This window comes from Macaca mulatta, chromosome 5, assembly GCF_049350105.2.
Source record: "Macaca mulatta isolate MMU2019108-1 chromosome 5, T2T-MMU8v2.0, whole genome shotgun sequence".
Lineage (NCBI taxonomy): Eukaryota > Metazoa > Chordata > Mammalia > Primates > Cercopithecidae > Macaca > Macaca mulatta.
In genome coordinates, this window is record NC_133410.1 from 156,081,319 (window position 1) to 156,101,562 (window position 20,244).

A 20,244-nucleotide genomic window follows, 5' to 3' on the forward strand; every position below is an offset into this window, starting at 1 on the left:
ATAAGCTATGACTGATCTGAGGTGCCTGATTAACCCTTTGAACCAATACTACTCGTCAGGTTGTCAGACTCTTTTGCTTTTTTTTTTTTAATTGAATTGACAGTAGCTTAACATTAATGAAATCAGTGAGTTCTTTACCATGGTCTAGGATGTATTTTCTTAAACAGTTACGTATTTATTCCTCTCCTAGTCTATTTCATTAGCATGCTTTTAAAAATCAAAACTTTTTGATTAAGCAATAGAATTGCTCTCCAGAAAATTACTCCAGGAAAAAAAGATCATAATACATTACTAAAACATATTATTTCCATATGTTCCCACTTGTTTTCTTTTTGCAAAAAAAAAGAAAAAGAAAAAAAAAAGCATATGTTTCTATGTACGTAGGATGTTTTCTCAAAGAAAACACACTTAGCAATTAACAGTGGTTGCCTTTGGGCAGGGAGTTTGGGGGCCTTGATTGGAAGGGAGACTTAACTTTTCATTATATAAGCTTTTATACAGCTTAATTTTTGCCATCTTATGTATTATATTTTTAAGTGCTAGTAAATAACAGGATGCATTCCCAGTAGTCCTTCAGAAGCTCCAAGTGTTTCTGCTAAATATGAGAAAATCAGTGAGCCCCACTGTTTGCCTCCATGAGGACTCCTGATTCTGCTCCAGCAAAGCAAGCTGGAAGGAGACTTTGAATGTAGGACTGCTCCAACAATGGTTCCGTGGAAGAGATTAACAAGCAGGTTCTACTTGAGGTTAGATAGTTAATGAGGGCCTCTTTGAGGAAGCCACATGGAACCAGAGAGGAAAAGGAAAAGAGGGGGACGTTGCCTATAGGCAGGGACCTAATTTCCTCCTAGCAGCATTGGACACTTCCATCCTTTCAAAATGAAGGAGATACAAGTTAGGGAAGTCTACACAGTGATTTCACCTAATAATTTTCTCCAAGGATTTCTTTCCTTCCCCTTTATCTATAATTCCCAGGAAGAATCAGTGCTCACTCCTAGGAAAAGGAAAAAGAACACCACCACCACCAACACCCGTTTGTCTCAAAGAAAGACAATTCCATGACCTTCTTGCTTCCCACCGATTCCATGATGTCTTTCCTCTCTGTCCTTCTTTATGCCTAACCCTAACCTAATCCTAGTTAAAAGTTTAAGGAAGCATGTAAAAGGAAAAGATATCATTGAGATTGGAAGAATCTGACAGAATCCATGTTCAGTTGTGGTTTTTCTGGATCATTTTCTTAGCACTTGCCACTGAGACCTTCACAGGATTTCAAAGTCTCCCTTATTAAGCAAGAACATCTTTTTCTTTTCTCTCATTGTTAGATGTGTGAATTGGGAAATCCATACATGTGGATTATCAGGGTCCTCTTAATCTCCGGAAATGAACAAACAATTCAACTGTTCCAGAGCATATCCCATCACCGTGCCTACACTGTTTTAATTACATAGCTGTGGTCTTTGAAGAATTATAATTCTAGGCCAGAATTCTAAATTCTTACTCTATAAAAAGTAGTTTTCAGGTTTTCTTGTTTTTATAGGGTGATTCATCCCAGAAATAGTGTTTTACGTCTTTACTTGCACCAAGCATTAATAACCAGCAGTCAGCAATGGCATAATTATTTGTCAGCTTCATGAAAACCATAAGAAATGAAGGCAGTGTTTGTGCAAAGAGTTTTGTGGTTGTCCTTGGACAAAAGTTTATGAGGAAATTTTGAGAAGACACCAATCGAGACTGTTTATAGTGAGATGAAGAAGAAACCAGAAGCACAATTGGATTGAAGAAAAAGGTTCTTTTCAAAAACTATTTAGAAGAAAGGGAAGTAAGCTTGAAAACTAAAGAGAGAAAACTTCTGTAATGAAGTTGTATAGGGTCTTAGCCAAAAATCACAGAATGAGAGACTTCCCTGTGTAACCAAGTTCTCATTCTTTATCTACGGGGTACTGGTTTCCTAATCTCTTTCAATAGACTGGTGTTGTGGATCACACTGACCATGAAATTAAACCTCACATCATCTTTTGGAAATAGTAGAAAAGAAATTCAAAGCCTAGCTTAGAGTTACTATGGCAAAAAGAACTTTTCAAAAAAAGAGAAAAGGGAGTGTTTGTCAGGTTAGTAGAATACTGTTTCCTAGTGAGTTAAGTTTAAATTGAGTCACTAAGCAAAAAATTAGAAAGGAAATCAATACCATTTTCACACTTGAAAAGGCATCATATATTCAGCAGGAACTTCCTTCCCCCTTTTAGGTAGCTGAGCTATTATTTAAGCCCATGCTCTTAGTACAATACCTAATTAGACAAATACAGAGTACTGGTAGCTATTGTTATGTGTCTGCTACCCAGCACAGCCACCAGAGGGTGTCCACTCTTGCCTTGCAAACAAGATTGGAAATTGTCAACATGAAAGAACAGATTTTTCTGCAAATGATACCAACAGAGCAAGGTAATCACATTTTTCTGTATAGTATGGGGAAGTTTGAGCCTGAATAGAGAAAAACCACTTACATCAAATCTACTGAAGCAGTCAGCCCCTTAAGCACAGAGGAAAAGGTAAGTGGCTTTAGGTGTTAGCTACCTGCCAAAATTAGTAGCTTCTACACCACTTTGTTTTTTTCCAGTATTCTCCCTAACCTTTCATAGTTTTGGCTGCTTGTCAGGAGATAATATAATCTGCCAATTTCAGTAGTTGAAATTATTTGCTTTACCCATGGTTTAGTAAGCACAGATAAAAAACCACTGTCTGCTTCTCAGCTGAGCTGTCTCCCAAAATCCCAAACTTTTGCTACTGTTTGAAAAGTAGGCAGCGTGACTAGTTGATGTAAGATAAAGGCACATCTCTTGTGTTATTAAATTGTGTTATATAACTGTAATATATTTAATAAATAAGTATGTATTATAGTATTAATACACTATATTAAGTATGTATTATATATTAAATATATATCACAATAGATTCGTATGTTACTATATATTAATAATTATAATATATTATATTCTCTATATCTTTCCAGACTAAAAATTGCTGAGGCTTTAAAATATGAAAGAAAAAAATAACAATAGTAATACTCTTTTGCTACAGTGCTAACTGAAAAGCACTGTGAATAAAATTTAGAAGCTGGGACGCATAACTAGAAATGTAAGTGCCCACATGCTCCGTGCCAGCTCTACCACTTCTTACCACTGTGTCTCCTTCTTTCAGCTGCTGGCTGGGCGCTGGCCTTTTGATCACAATGACTTTGGCGTATTTCTTTGCAAGCTGTTCCCCTTTTTGCAGAAGTCCTCAGTGGGGATCACCGTCCTCAACCTCTGCGCTCTTAGTGTTGACAGGTAACGTGGTTCTTTCCCTTTGCTCTTTTGCTGGGCTTAGAAAAGCATTTTTCTCAAAAAGAAAAGAAGTCAAGAGAATTGGTGCCCAGGACAGTTGTTGATATAGCTTCAAGTGAATTAAAGCATTAACCACCTTGCCTTTGCTGTTTAGAATTACCTTCCACATTTGCTGATTATTAGCCATCTTTGGCTCAGACAATTATGTACATAGAGCATTTTATCAATAATACCCATTTGACACCCTTTTGACAACAAAGGGAAAATTAACATATTAGATGGAATAAACTTTGTGAAAAGGAGATTCCGGGATATGCAAATCCTATATTTGACTTGGTAAATTTATCATTAAAAAATGATGATACTGTTCAATTATATCCGTAATGTTTAATTAATTGAGAGGTAAGTGCGCCATATTGCTATGTTCTTCTCCCTGCCTTTTTGAAAGGCTGAAATGTTTCATAAGTTTTAAAAAGAAGGCAACACCAGAAGCATCCCTTTTTCCAATTCTGAAAACTCCATCAAATGTCCCTTAGTCTTTCCAGAATCCGCACACGATTGTTAAGAGTTCTCTAAAGAAGCCCTTCTGAATTCTGTGAACTTCTAGATGGTATTTTCTTTACCTTCTGGTTTTCATAGCAGCAATGATAAAGAATGAAATTAGGAACTTTATAACACATTCTGTGGTACTCTTTTATATTTACTATAATCTCACACAAGTGGTGTATAATGGCCTATTTAATTAGCCTACATACAATTTAAAAGAGGTTTTCATTCTAACTTATTCCCTGACACTTTATGAGGGAACCTGAGTCTCATCATTATAGAAATAAAAAGCCCACTCCCCTAAAGAACATTAAAGTGTTTACAGATAGGCCGGGCGCGGTGGCTCACGCCTGTAATCCCAGCACTTTGGGAGGCCGAGATGGGCGGATCACGAGGTCAGGAGATCGAGACCATCCTGACTAACACGGTGAAACCCCGTCTCTACTAAAAATACAAAAAATTTAGCTGGGCGCGGTGGCGGGCGCCTGTAGTCCCAGCTACACAGGAGGCTGAGGCAGGAGAACGGTGTGAACCCGGGAGGCGGAGCTTGCAGTGAGCTGAGATCCGGCCACTGCACCCCAGCCTGGGCGACTGAGCGAGACTCCGTCTAAAAAAAAAAAAAAAGTGTTTACAGATATTCTGTTATTTTACATTTATAATTATTGTTAGGACAAAAATTGTTACTGTTAAAACATAAAAATGTGCATTCAGTCAGTAATTAGAAAATTAGAATGGTATCCTTGTTATAAATTTATGTCAGCTGGGCACGGTGGCTCACACCTGTAATCCTAGCACTTTAGGAGGCCAAGGTGGGCTGATTGCTTGAGCCCAAGAGTTTGAAACTAGCCTGGGTAATATAGTAAAACCCTATCTCTACCAAAAATACAAAAAATTAGCTGGGCATGGTGGTGCATGCCTGTAGTCCCAGCTATTCAGGAGGCTAAGGTGGGAGAATCACCTGAGTCCAGGAATGAATAAATAAATAAATGACTTTAACTGTGAAACACAAAATAAAAATCGTTAGTATTATTAAAAATAAAACACAAAAAATAATTTCATTAGTAATTTAAAATGCAATCATACCATTGACAAAAATGTTCCCATTGCAATGATAAACCCAAAGATTAGAAATAATTTTATCATCTATTAATAAGACCCTTCACTGATTTGCAGGAAAGCCTAGGGTCTCTTTGGGTTATGTCTACATTATATTAGATGTTAAAGGCTGCTGCATAAAAACACTTGCCTACCATAAGTGGCAACTGTATAAACTCTACTTGACTAAATAGATTCTGGTACCTCAGACCATAAAAAGCTGAATAAACACTTACGATGTGGATTTGATTCACTAATAAATTCTCACTCTGATGTTCCCACTCCCAGCATCCCAACATCATTTCTTCTTTCATTCAACGTGTTCTATTATCTAAAAATTAAAGGCATTAAATCGCCTCTTTTACATTGCTAATACAAGTAAAATTTTTCCTGTATTCATCAAGCTGCATATCATCAAGTTACATTTCTTTCAGAGATGTAACTGTGTATTTTCATTATAATATCTAATTAAATTTTTTAGTTGTAACTCTAAAATTCATGTAGAGAAAAGAAATGGGAAAATAATCATGACATTTTGAAAAAAGATCAATATGTCCCACACACATGTTCTTCCTATATGATTTTTCTTTTTATTAAAATACAGGGTCTTGCTCTGTCACCCAGACTAGAATGCAGTGGCCTATGTGGTCATTTTAAGTGCTATAAAGCTACAGTGTTTTAAACAATATAATGCAAACCCATGAGCACACTGACAAATCAGTGGGAAAACTCGACTCGGGCTGGAATACACAAGAATGTATTAATAATACAGGCTGAAATCACTTTGAATATAATCAGGGAAGGAAAGTTTTATCAACAAATAATGCTATTTAGCCATCTGAGGGAAAAAGCATGTTAAAGTCTTCTGCTACATATCAATAATAATATTTATAATTATTACCATTTATTGAGTATTACTAAGTGTTAGGCCCTGTTGAAAATACTTTACAAAAATTAGTTTAGGGCTGGGTGAGGTGGCTCATGCCTGTAATCCTAGCACTTTGTGAGGCCAAGGTGGGCGGATCGCTTGAAGCCAGGAGTTCAAGACCAGGCTGCCCAACAGGTTAAACCCCATCTCTACAAACAATACAAAAATTAGCTGGGCATGGTGGCAGGCACCTGTAGTCCCAGCTACTTGGGAGGCTAAGGCACAAGAATCGCTTGAACCCGGGAGGCGGAAGTTGCAGTGAGCCGAGATTAGACAACTGCACTCCAGGCTGGGTGATGGAGTGAGACTGTCTCAAAAAAAAAAAAAAAAAAAAAATTAGTTTATGTAACTGTGATAGTTGGTGTGTTATCTCCACTTTACAGATAGGGAAGCTGAGGTTGAAAGAGATTAACCAAGTCAGCATGGCTACTAAGTGCTGGAGCCAGTAATCAAATGTTGGTAGTCTGCATTCTTAACCACTATACTCAAGCACGTAAAAACTCAAACCATTGTTGACAAAGAAAGTCAAACTCTGAAAAACAGTTGAAGAGATGTATTCTGAACCAAATGTGAAGATCATGACCTGTGACACAGCCTCAGGACGTCCCAAGAACCTGTGCCCAAGGTTGTTGAGTTACAGTTTAATTTTATACATTTGCGGGAGACAGAAGTTATGGGCAAAAACATAAATCCATACATGTAAGGTTTACAGTGGTTTGGCCTGGAAATGTGGGACATCTTGAAGTGGAGGGTGGGCGAGGAGGGCAGGGCGGTACCTCCAGGTCATAGGTGGATTAAAATATTTCCTGACTGGCATTTAGTTGAAAGAGTTAAGTTTTGCCTAAAGATTTGAAGTCAGCAAATGCTGACAAGAAGTGCTTGGGATTAGGATAAGGAGATTGTGGAAGCCAAGGTTCTATGTAGATGAAACCTCCAGGTAGTCTGAGAATAGATGGTTAATGCCTCTTATCAGATCTTAAAAGGTGCCAGACTCTTAGTTAAATCTCTCCTGGATCAGGAAAAGACCTGGAAATGGAAGGGAATTATCTACAGAACATAAATTTTCCCCACAAGAGATGGCTATACAGGGTCATTTCAAAATAGGTCAAATAAATATATTTCGGAGTGAAATACTTCTATTTCTTTCAGGGCCTTCTCTCTGTCATGTGATGCTATACTAGAGTATGGTTGGGATTTGGTATCTAACTGCTACAGAGAGTCTGTTTTGTTGTCTTAAGATCTATTTTAATGTTAATGCTGGCCTGTTGTGCCTGAATTCCAAAGAGAGGAAAGTATGAAGAGGCAGGTCCGACATCCCCTTCCCATCATGGCCTGAACTCGTTTTTTAGGTTTCTTTGAAATCCCCTTGGCCAAGAGAAGGGGTCCATTCAGTTATTTGAGGGGCTTAGAATTTTATTTTTTGTTTATACCATAAAGCAGTAGAAGAAAATAGACTATCTTTTTGATCTCTGGAAAGGGAAGGAAGACCCTTCTGAACTTAAAAAGAATGGTAGAAATTCTGGATAAAATTATAAATATATTTTATGATATAGTACTTTAAAACTTTCAGATTAAACATTCATAAAACTTAAAAAACAAAAAAAAAACAAGTAATAAGCTGGGGAAAATATTTGTCACTCCTCTCACAGGCCCAGGGGGCAGAGCTGGTTCCTCCTCACGTTTTTGTTCTGCCTCCTCTTTCTTCTTTGAGGGGATCTCGAAGCATCATACCCAGCTTCAATCATGCCGTGTTGAGTCGGGGAGATGGGGGAAGGTTAGGTCATAGATTCCTATGTCTAGTGTTGGGTCACCTCACCCATACCACCTCCTCTCTTCATCTCATGCATGAAGAACAAGAAATAAGATGTTCCATCACGATAAATAGTTGTGTATCAAATGAAATGTGAGTCATTCTTAGTTAAAAAGAAAGGATGGACTGAAGGAGGAAAGCGAAGGAAAAGAAAGATAAGAAACAAGGAGAAAAGAAAGAAAGAAAACATAATGCCAAGAATCTATCTCATTAAGATTTGATCTGAGTTGTAGATCAAGGAGATGAACTATTTTAAAATTCCACTCTCACAAAAAAATCAGCCTTAATCCAAAAGGTTTTTCCTTGAAAATAAACTAATCATTCTTTGTTCCCTAGACACACACTTTACTATTTTACATTTCATTTGGTATTGACTATAAGCTCCAGGACTTGTATGTAGGGAATCTATTTGACATTTCTATTTCAAAAGCTTTCACACGAGAGAATGAATCATTCACACTTAATTCCTGAAGATAAGATTCCATTTGCTTTAACTCTTCATTTGGTTGCATTATATTCTACTATAAAAAAAAAATTAAAAAAAATTAAAAAAAAACTTTTTCAAATAAAACAGGGAATAAAAAGAGAGTTTGGAACCTGTTGCAGTTTGTGAATCCCTGCTTTCATTTTATGAGCTGAATAAATTATGGCCCAGGACAAAGAGTTCCCATGAAGTTTTTACACAGTATTTTTAAAATATAATTATTATCTCACATTTCAGAGTTGTTTGAAAGAAAATGAGAGAACCCGTACATCCAAGTTCTATAGGATTTCTTTATTACTTCATTAATGAATGATTACAGAATGATGTAAGATCAAAGAAAAGATCTAGCTTTCTCACTATCAGCTTTTAATCTGAATAAGGGAAACAGGACTGAGAGAAAGCATGAGATTTCTGCCAGAATGGATAGGTTTTCGTTGCTAATTTCAACTATGGACTTGTCTCAGTTTAACCTTTTGAATAATTCTCCACGACTCTAGCTTCACATCCTTGATCACTTGAGAAAAAGATAAATCAGGAACTGAAGAAATTCAAAAACAAATTTTGACCCCAATCCAGCTTTCTTGGTGAAATACCTTTTAAATTCTAAGGCAGTATACTTCTATAATGAATAAACTCTTCCCAACAAAAATGAATAACCAGCCATTACCAGCTATTAAAATAGGTATTTTTACATGCTGAAAGTGACATGTTTTATATATTACTTTGAGTTTGTTTGGAGGCAAAAAAAAAAAAAAAAAGCAGCAGCAGGAGGGGGATAGGAGGGATCACTGTTGCTCTTTGCTAAGTCGTGTTAAAGTGGAAGATGATGATGATGGAGTCAGACCAGTAAAAAGGTCTGGGTACAGATCCAACTTGTTAAAAGTTGCCTGGGGAAGAAGGCTGTAAAAAGATAAAACTCTTTTAACAACTATTCCAGAGTGATGTGTTATTAGATACTTGGAAAAGTTGCAAAGATCCATTAATAAGGCAGCTTTGTTTTATATGGCTGAAAACCTGATGTCAGTTCTTGAACCTATCATTTCAAATAATTGCTCAGTGGTCTCTGTGATATTCTCAAAGACATATCCTAACTCAAGAAACATGAAGGTGGTTTTCAGAAAAACTTCTTTGTTAGAGTTGGACTTGGTTTCTCCTTATTTTCTTGGTGTTATGGTTTTCTATTGCATCATGACAATAGTGAAGACACAGAGGAAGGGTCTGAGCCAGAAGACATGAGCGAGGAACTGGACAAAGTCCAAGGCTGGCTAAGGCAATAGGATCTTATTTGGGGGTCTGTTCACTATTGCACTGAGTTATTTGTTCTTTTTTCTTATTCTATTGTCAAGATAAAGCAATTGGTTAATTTTGCTACCCCATTTCTCTTGGATAACTACCCCAAAACTTAGCAATTCAGAACAGCAACCATTTTATCATATCTCGCCATGTTGAAGGTCAGGAATTTGGGCAATTCTTCTGCTCCTTGTCACTTCAGCTGGGGTTGGTGGACTTCAACTGACTCTGAGCTTGTTTCAGAGGTCCAACACACACATGCCTGGCACCTTAGCAAGGACAGCTGGAAGTCTGAGCTCAGCAGAGCCCATCTCCCCCTCATGTAGTCTCAGGGTCCTCGCAACGTTTTTGCTCCAGCAGGCTCAAGGCTCCTGTCAGAAGCCAGACCTGGACCTGCAAAACATCATTCTAGCCACACTCAATTGATCAAAGTAGTCACAGGTCAGCTCAATTTAAGAACTCAGCTGAAGAAGTGGTAAAGCATTTGCGGCTCTCTTTTAATTCACCATACCTGATTCTCTTCTAAATTGGAATTGGCCAAGCAGTTGCAGTGGCTCAGCCTTAGAAGGCCAAAGCAAGAGGATGGCTTGAAGTCAGGAATTCGAGACTAGCCTGGACAACATAGCGAGATCCCTGTCTCTACAAAAAATATTTTTAAAAATTAGCCTGGCATGGTGGTGGGCACCCATACTCCTAGCTACTGAGGAGCCTGAGGTAGGAGGATCCCTTAATGGAGCACAGGTGTTTGAGGCCGCAGCTATGACTGTGCGCTGCACTTCAGCCTGGATGACAGAGTAAGACCCTGTCTCTAAAGAAGAATTCTTCCTGCTAGTATTTAGCTTCCAAACCTCCCTATGGTGTGAGAGATATAAATCATTAACAACCATTACAAATGATCAAGTTTGCTGTTAATTAAAGATGTGCAGAGGTCAAGATAGGGGTGGCACTGCACCTTATGGAAGTGGCAAATAAGAATAAATAATAAATGCTAACACAGGCAAGCATTCATTGACAGGCACTTGGTAGAAACTTCTTTTTTAAGGCACTTCAGCCACCTATTTATTCCCTGATCCAGTAATCCTACTCAAGATAATTAATCCAGAAAAATCATTCAGAAAGAAAAAAATTACATGTACAAACAAGCTTATAGCGATCTTATTGACAGCTGTGAAACACTAGAAATGATGTGAACATAGAAAAAAGATTCAGGTAAATTATATCAAAATCTTGTTATACTGTGTAGCCATTAAATTGATAAGTGCCACGCCTATGTAGAAACATATGAGAGTATTTTTAATGTAAATTAAGCTAAAATTTAAAAATTGTGAGTCATAGGATTATAGTCTATTCAAACTATGCCTATGAGAATAAAAACAAGAAAAGAGTTAAAAAAAAAAAAAAGATTTTGTTGAAGTGATCTTTTTAAGTTTTATTTTATAATGTTTTAAAGTTCTTTCAAGAATAAACATTTTTAAACTTAATGACTGTCCCAGACCACACCTTCAAGATTCAATAAACATGCATTAAATGCCTCTGGCCTTGATAACATGTAAAACTCTATTTATAGATACAGGCACTAACAAACATCTTTACATGAATAAAATATATATGTTATACTTTTATTTTGGCCTATCACATGACAGGGTACAAGGTGATATAATGGGAAAAGGCTCTACCAGGAGTTGGCAGCGCTGAGCCGTGGTCCAGACGCCCCAGGTTCACTGGAGACCAGGCAGAGGATGTGGCAAGATGCCAGTTCTCAGGTTCCCAACTGGAACATATGGGGCAGAAAGATCAGCCCATAAATCCCTCCTTTAAATTATTGAATCTAGACCTCTAAAAGTATTTGCTTTTAATCTGTGGCCTAATTCATGGCTAGCTTGAAAAATAGGAAAATGATCAGAATGTAGTGTGTTATTAGCTTTAGCCAATTAAGGTAAGGTAAGTTTACACAGTACATCTGTGTAAACACAACTCTTAGAATTATGCTGACTGATTCGTCACCGGAATTCCCTAGAGATTAAGAATTCCCTAGCCAATTAAGGTAAGGTACATGCATGGTAACATACATGAAAACGCCAACAAAAAGACACTTCATTCAACAGGTACTTATTCGGCATTTGTGGTTCTAGGTATTGTGACCAACATACAAAATGTCAGTCCTTATGAAGCTTACATGCTTTTTTTCACTTTTTTTCTTTTCTTTCTTTTTTTTTTTTTTTTTTTCCAGACAGGATCTTACTCTGTCGCCCAGGCTGGAGTGCAGTGCCATGATCACAGATCACTGCAGCCTCAACCTCCCTGGGCTCAGCGGATCCTCCCACCCCAGCCTCCCAAGTAGCTGGAACTATAGGCACGCACCACCATGCCTGGCTAATTTTTGTATTTTTGTAGAGATGGAATTTCACCATGTTGCCCAGGGTGTCAAGCGATCACCCCCTTCAGCCTCCCAAAGTGCTGGGATTGCAGGCATGAGGCAACGCACCCAGCTGAGAACTTATATTCTAAAGGAGAGGGGAGAGCATAGATGATAAACCAAATAAATAAATAGAGCATAGTAGTGCTTTGGGGGAAAATGAATCAGGGTAAGAGAAACAATTGTGGAGGGGGAGTTGGCAAACTTTAGGGTTTCCGGGGAAGGCTTCCGTGAAAAACTCCAAGTGAGTAAAAACCTGAAGGAAGTGAGGAAGCAGCTGTGAGGACACCTGTGGGCATTCTCACAGGGGTGGGAAGCCACTGGGGGGTTTGGAGCAGAGGGTGCTATGGTCTGACATAACAGCCTCACTCCAGTTGCTATGTTCAGAGTAGGCTGTGGCAAAGCAAGGTGGACATAGGGAGATCAGTTAGGAAGCTATGGCCATCATCAAGGCACTGCGATAACAGGTACGATGGTGAAAAGTGGTTGCCTTTGGATATATCTTGAAGGAAGTTGTTGCAAGATTTGCTGAAGGATTGGATGTGTGGTGGAAGAGGAGTAAAATCTAACCCAGTGTTTGGGGCCAGAGATGGGAAAAACTGCAGAAAGGTTTAGTGGCAAGGAAAACAAGGGCTGATTTGGGAGTGTTAGATGCTTATTAGGTGTCCTAGTGGAGCTCGCAAGTAAGCAGTTGGAGATACAAGTCTAGAGTTAAAGGTGAGGCACCAGGCTAGAGGTATAAATTTAGGAATTACCAGTAGACGGATAGTTAAAATGATACTAAAGCCATGAGACTAGATGAGATCACCAAAGGAGAGCGCATAGATAGAAACAACATCTGAGCACTAAGCCCTCAGACAAATCCAGTGCTAAGAATTTGTGGAGAAAACAGGGTCCAGCCAGGTAAATGAGAAGGAGTGGCCAGTAAGTCAGAAGGAAAACTGGGAGACTGTGGTGAAAACCAAGTGAAGAAAGCATTTCAGAGAGGAGGGATTCTTTCTGGAACAGCAGTTGTCAGTGGTGGAATCTACACTTGCAGATTTTCCATGACAACTGAAGATGTCATAGATATACAGAGAGAGATGTATATACATACTGACTAGATAGAAGGCTGTTTATAATCGCATCTCATAAGAAAAGCATATTTGTGTGTCAGTGTGTTGTGCCATTATATTCCAAATAGAAATCAGTTTTGAAACATCCAGTGTTTCATGGTTTCCATACCTTTCCCCACCTTCATGATCACAAATGATTGTTTCTAATTGCTCTTATGGTCGTTTTCCCCTTATCTCATGGAGATGTTATCAAGATATGGAGATGTTATCCACTTATAAGTGGAAAATATTCTAATTCTCAGCGAGTGGGTTAATGAAGGAGCAGACTGATCGTGAATTATTTGCTAAACTAGACTCTAAAAATGACTTCTACTTATTTGTGAATGTTGCATTTACATTGGATTATGGATGTGTAATATTCTGGGAACTCATGGCACTTTATAAAAATGAAGCTGGTCTGTGAATATGTTCACCATAAGAACATGTTGACCACATTTTATTCCTTAAGCCACTTTCACCCCAAATCCTGGCAGGGAAATCAGGCTTTCGTACTCTCTATTGAAATAGGGTGTTTTATTTAAATCACCTTCCCTGGTAAACAACCTGAGAGAAGGGAAGAAAAAATAGATGTAACTCCGTTGACAGCCTTGGGATATAGACATCCCGTCTCCATTCCTCTTAGCTTTTACTGGGTATCAGGCTGCCAGTTTAATAAGGGAACAAAGAAAAATAAACAACGATTTTTATCCCACTGGACAATTTATGGAAATAACCATAAATTTTAAAATTCAGTCTTGGTTAGATCATAAAAGGATTTTCTTGGTCTGTTTGCATAGCTGTATTTTATCCCATTTTGAAATAATCTGGACTTTTTTGAGATTTTTATTGTACACAAATCTTATTTACCCTAAAAATCTTTTATAAAACATTTCTCCAGCAAATTGTGCTATACAGTATGCCATGTGGCATCATCATAAAATACACAAATCTGTACATGCTCATCTCTAGGCAATTCTGGTGAAGAATCAAGTCAGCATAATTCTAAGAGTTGTGTTTTCACGCATGTACTGTGTAACTGTACTGAGACAGTACACTAAATGTAACTGATGGGGCTCGTCTTGGTGGATATGGGTAGCTTGTATATTGCCTTGGCTTTATTGATTAATCTTCTACATTACTTTGTATGTGCTGCAAAACCCATGAGCACCTGTCTCCAATGCATTTGGTCTGTTTCACAGCCTTCTTCTGGCACTATCTAATGAAAACTATAAAAAGAAAATGTTTCTTTTCCACTACGGCAGCAACAAAAATTTCAGGAATGAGGCCACAAAAATACCATACCATGTCACAGGCCTCTTCTTAATAGTAAGTCTAAAAGCAGTTAGCATCAGACCATCATATCAGGTCGAAGAGCACAGAATTTCTAAACCAAACCTTCCTTAGACATAACATTTAAATGTGATTATTATCATTAAAATAGTGAAGTAAAAAATAAGGTGAGCATAATTTCTTATTGCCAGATAGTTTTTTGACTGACATAATTGTTCAGTCACATTTATGTTGTATACTCTGTATGAACCATTCTTTTCTGTTAGATTGTAAACCCTAAAGGTTAGGAACCAAAGTATTTTTAAGTAAGTTTTATCTACTCTAGCACAGGGCTATAATGGGAGTGATATAGTCCCTCTTTAACATTTACCACAAATAGGTATTTACTAAAACTGCCACCTGGTACAAGCCCACTGTGCTCACATTTTGGGGGTGAAAGAAGGGAGGAAACAATGGAATATCTGTGGTTATTATTCACTCAAGGACATCTAGGCCCACTTCATAAATAATGCTTTAAGGTTTCTTTTTTTATTTTATAAAGAGGAATAAGATATGACTATAACAAGTATGAGCAGCTTTCATGATCCCTCCCATCCATCCAATTTCTCCCCCAGCTTAAAAGACATAGGCACAACTGTCTGTTACTGCCACATTCTAAACTCTCTTAAGATTTCACTAGACCAAATGAAGACCTCAGACTCAGGCCTTCCAGGCAATTGATTTCCAAATGGGTGGAACTCTTAAAAGCCCCATTTGTGGCCAGGTGTGGTGGCTCATGCCTGTAAACCCAACACTTTGGGAGGCTGAGGCGGGCAGATCACAAGGTTAGGAGATCGAGACCATCCTAGCTGACACGGTGAAAGCCCATCTCGACTAAAAATACAAAAAAAAAGTTAGCCGGGTGTGGTGGCAGGTGCCTGTAGTCCCAGCTACTCGGGAGGCCGAGGGGGCAGAATGGCATGAACCTGGGAGGCGGAGCTTGCAGTGAGCTGAGATCCCACCACTGAACTCCAGCCTGGCAGCCTGGGCGACAGAGCGAGACTCCGTCTCAAAAAAAAAAAAAAAAAAAAAAGCCCCACTTGGTTTTCATGTCAAGACTCAGAAAATTCCTAAAAAGCCAATTACTGGTATTGGCAATGGGGAGGAGCTTCCCAGCACTTACAATTTTTGTTTAATTGAAATACATTTAAAAGTTCCTAACAACTTGGTTCCATTACCGTTTCTTTCAGGTACAGAGCAGTTGCCTCCTGGAGTCGTGTTCAGGGAATTGGGATTCCTTTGGTAACTGCCATTGAAATTGTCTCCATCTGGATCCTGTCCTTCATCCTGGCCATTCCTGAAGCGATTGGCTTCGTCATGGTACCCTTTGAATATAGGGGTGAACAGCATAAAACCTGTATGCTCAATGCTACGTCAAAATTCATGGAGGTACTAAACGTTTAAAATGAATTAACTGGGGAAGGGAGGAGGTCCTCCGTTAGACTTCACCATCTTGAGACTTGATGACATCACCACAATGCCAAGTGTGGTTTATTCTGTCAAATATTCCTCAGTTGCCTGAAAAGTAGTTAAACCTGTGTCTAGATTCTTGAATAGAACAGTTATTTTGGCTTTCACTCTTGTATTATACCACAATGGTAGACACATCTGTTATTCTGCACCAAACCACTAAGAATACCAAAGCAAATTTACTAAGAAAGAGGGACTAGGGGTGTGTGTGTGTGTGTGTGTGTGTGTGTGTGTGTGTGTGTACATATGATATTTGTTTTTGTAATAATGAATACAACACAACAATTTCCATCTGGAAGACATACTGATGTTTATCTTATGTCACTTAGGGAGAAGCATATTTCTCACATTCTTTAAAGATGAATTTACTAATTCAAAGTAGAGAGTAGTACTTACATGTACTTATATTAGAATGGTTTCTATGTCTAATATGCAAATAATATAAAATTGTAGAACTTTTAAAAGAATATTTTGGTTTAACAAATTCGGTTTTTTTTTAATACACCTGACCATATTAATGTTTTTCTGAAAAGCTTAATCACATGACTGAGTGTTTTGGGAAACCTATTTAAAATGCATCTTTTCTTTGCAAAACTAGTTACATGTGGATGAGGAGGAAAACCAAAGGGATAACTATTTCTCTTTTTTTTTTTTTTTTTTTTTTTTTTTTTTTTTTTGAGACAGAGTCTGGCTCTGTCAACTATTTCTCTTAAATCAGCGTAATTTAGTGCTTTGATGTAAGTTTCATGTAGCTCACATTCCACATGTAATTATTTACAGACATCTCAAAGTATGCTTTCCCAACTTGGAAAATTCACAGAATTCGTGGTTTTACAGTTGACCAGTTATCCTGCTTGGAAATTCTTGTTTTAAAATTAAAAGTGCTCATGAAAACTGCCAAACCAACAACTTAAAATTGAAGTTTCTTATTGGGTCAGTCTTCAAAGTGAAAAACAAAGCAGACAGTAGGAGATTGTCAGAATTTGGGCAGTGTGAATAAGCAATCTAGATATTCCAGACGCAAACATTAGAGAAAAGAGGTTCACTATAAGAAGAAGCTTACTAATCCTTAGAGCCGGACAAAACGAAATGGGCTGTTTCTTAAAGACGGAGTCTCCTTTCTAGACATGTTCAAGTAAAGGGTAGCCACCCTTCAGGCATGGGTGGGCTAGACGGTTGTAGTAAAGGGTATGAGTTGAACAGATAGTTTTTTAGAGTTCATTCCAAGTCTGAAGTCCTGTTCTTTTTTCCTAAATTTATTTCCCCTCTTTTTTCTGTTCTTGCTCTTCAACTTTACCCTAGACTGATGAGAGGCCTCTCTCTACCCATGTGGATGACATCAGTTCCAAAGAGATGTATTACGCGCTTCTCTGTGGGCCTTTGCCATGGAGGGGGCAGGGGACTCCATTCAGCACTCTCAAGGGTCAGCCTCCAGACCCTCTGCAGCTGCTTCTGGGTCATTCATACCCAGTCAGCAAGTGCACCAGGAAAAAGAGGATACAAAAGAAGGGAGAACGGGTGCTCAAAGGAGTGTTCGTGTTGCACTTCAAAAAAAAAGAGAGAGAGAGAGTGCTTCTGACTTTTTATAAGTTCAGGACTGAAATCTTTCTACAGTGTGTTGGGAACAGGGAAATGTTTGTGTAAGCAGTTTAGAATAAACCAACTCCTTTGGGAGTTTGCATTTAACCTGAGGATAGAATTCAGGGATCTGTGAACTTGGTTGGAAAAGAAACAACATGTTTATTTTCACTAACTTCTAACTGAATTTATCATTTCCTTCCATTATGAATGTACCCAACAAATCACCATAGTGTTTAACAGTATCATGACTTTTTCAGTAATAAAAATAGCAGATATTTTCATACCATGTAACACTTGTGTAATCTCAAAATATTATTTATGCTCATCAGAACTTCAATACTTCAATAGTTCGGTAGTTATTAGAACCATCATTAGGTTTGTTATTTGTGAATAAACACAATATTACTATATCAAAATTTAATTTCTAATATTTTGATAGCTGTGCGTTAATGTAATTGGTTTCCATTGCAATCTTATGTATTTTATTTTATGCATGTAAAATTATTGTTCTCAGAAGGCATTATAGTCTTTACCAGACTTCCAAAAGGGTCTGTGGCATAAAAATAGTCAAGAACTCCTCCCCCAAATTTTTTGTCTTTGGGAACCATTTTTAGATTATTTTAATAGACATGTTATAAGTGCAGCCCACTTAGCCTCTTTCTATATTCAGAAACTGTCGCATTTTTTACAGAGCAGCATGATTTTTTTTTTTTTACTGTGGGAACTGCATTGTCCTTAGTAAATTAACAATCTGAAGAAGCATATAAGGAAAGAAAAAGCATTTCTTCCCAAGTTGGTGATTAATTTCATGGGAAGAAGAATTTAGATATCATTTTTCATTTTCCATTTTTATAGGGTATTAAGTTTTCTTCTTTAAGCAGACATAAAACTGAATAACCTTAGTATTTATAAATCCCACCCAGTTAGATAATACCAGATATGCCCCAGTTGAGATATGCTGCTTCAGTCGTTTCCAGGTGGTAAGTATTAAAGGAGGGAGAAGAGTATAGTTATTGATGTTCAAAGTGGCTGGCTTTGAGGTCACATAGCAGGCATACCAGGCAGAGGGTTAACCCCTATTAACCAAAGCTACACAGACAAGCCATTCATAACCTTCACTGTTTCAGGTTAAATACACTTTCACCACAATAGTCAAAAGTAAAGCAGGCGCTAACAAAATGTTGAGGTTCATCAAGAAATAAAGATAAATCTATATATTCTTTTGTCTCAAAATCATGTTTTATGAGCTTTAGAAGGACATTATTTTTATTGATTAGGGCTCTTCCATTGTGTAGTTGAAACCATCCATCTACGAAAATATCCTTGTCAAGATAATTTTTGTAAGTGCAGTTTCTTTATGTGTTGTTTAAAGCCAGGATAATTTCTGAAGTTTCCAATTTAATTGAGTTTTGAGGACCACTCCCAAACCCATTACTGCAACCAGAGAGCATGATTTTAAAGACATATCTGCAAGTTTAAAGACCTTAAAGCTACCAGAGGCACAGCACAGTTAATTTACATGACTCTGCTCCTCTTTTTCTCTTTTTTTTTTTTTTTCACTTTGAAGTTCTACCAAGATGTAAAGGACTGGTGGCTCTTTGGGTTCTATTTCTGTATGCCCTTGGTGTGCACTGCGATCTTCTACACCCTCATGACTTGTGAGATGTTGAACAGAAGGAATGGCAGCTTGAGAATTGCCCTCAGTGAACATCTTAAGCAGGTAAATCCCATAACATCATGAAAATCTGGCCAGGACTGGTTAGTCCTTGACAACAGCAGGCCTGCAAATACCATCTTTAGTAGAATTAGCCTGATTTCCTAAAATAAAAATACTATCTTGTAACTGTTTTCTTTATGGTAATAGTGTTAGAAATTTCTTTTGTAAAATGGGAAGCCTGCTTGTGAAACAAGTGGTCCTGAAGGCTGGGCCCAGAGAGAGAAGAACTATCCCTCTATTTTGCCAAGAGTATACTGAGCATGTGTGTATGTGAGTTCATGCATTGAATTGGGCTTGGAACTGTACCAGGACACAAAGAAGCATATGACTTTCTCCCCATGCAGATTTACAGTCTCGTTGTAGAAATAAAATACACATGCAAAACAACTTGAAAATAGAATCACAGGTGTGGTAAAAGTAGCCTGTGCTACGGAAAGCCAGGAAGGGTATGAGACAGAGTCATGGGGAAGCTGTTCATGAACCAGACCTTGGAGGCTAAATGGGATTTGATGGGGAAGAAGTTGACAGAAAGCATTTCAGGTGGAAGAACAGGAGTCTAGTTAGAATGTGGAATAGGAACCATGCATTTGGGGAATGGGAAAAAGGAGATGAACCTCTCCAGAGCAATGTCTAATGTGAGACTTATGCTAGGAAATAGGATCATGTACATTAGAAGAGGTAAAATGTTGGAAGACCCAAAGTTCTAGAAGGAATTTGAACATATCAACAGGAGGCTAACGTTGGTCCCTCCTGGGTGAAATTGGAACAGATAAGATAAAGCTGTGGGCTTTCAAGGGCAAAACTAGACTCATACTTGGCTCTCTGACCTTGGGCAAATTGCTTAATCTCTCTGAACATCTAGTTTCTCATAATATGTATGTAATAATACATCATGGGGATTACCTGAGACATGTAAGGTACCTAACAGTACCCAGCTCCTACTAGGTATTAAACATATGTTAATTTACATTAATTCTAAGAATAAACCTAGGACTTCAGGTAAGTTCTCTGTTGCAACAGAAAAGTATATAATGATGGTCAACTACACCAAAAGTTAATGTAAGTTGTTGATGGAGTCTGTAAATCTGTCCTATATAATTACCATGTGCAAGCATCGTTCCTCATCAGCAACTCTTTTCAACTACTATACTGATTTTTCTGAGC

The 20,244-nt window shown here is 37.9% G+C and overlaps 1 protein-coding gene across 1 annotated transcript in view; it reads left to right on the forward strand.

Annotated features, from left to right (window-relative positions):
- Window positions 1-20,244, forward strand: part of EDNRA (endothelin receptor type A) — a 63,642-nt gene that overhangs the window by 35,782 nt on the left and 7,616 nt on the right. The window contains 3 exon segments of the mRNA NM_001261492.1: window positions 3,196-3,323; window positions 15,503-15,701; window positions 18,931-19,083. Coding sequence (NP_001248421.1) covers window positions 3,196-3,323; window positions 15,503-15,701; window positions 18,931-19,083 — 480 coding nt within the window.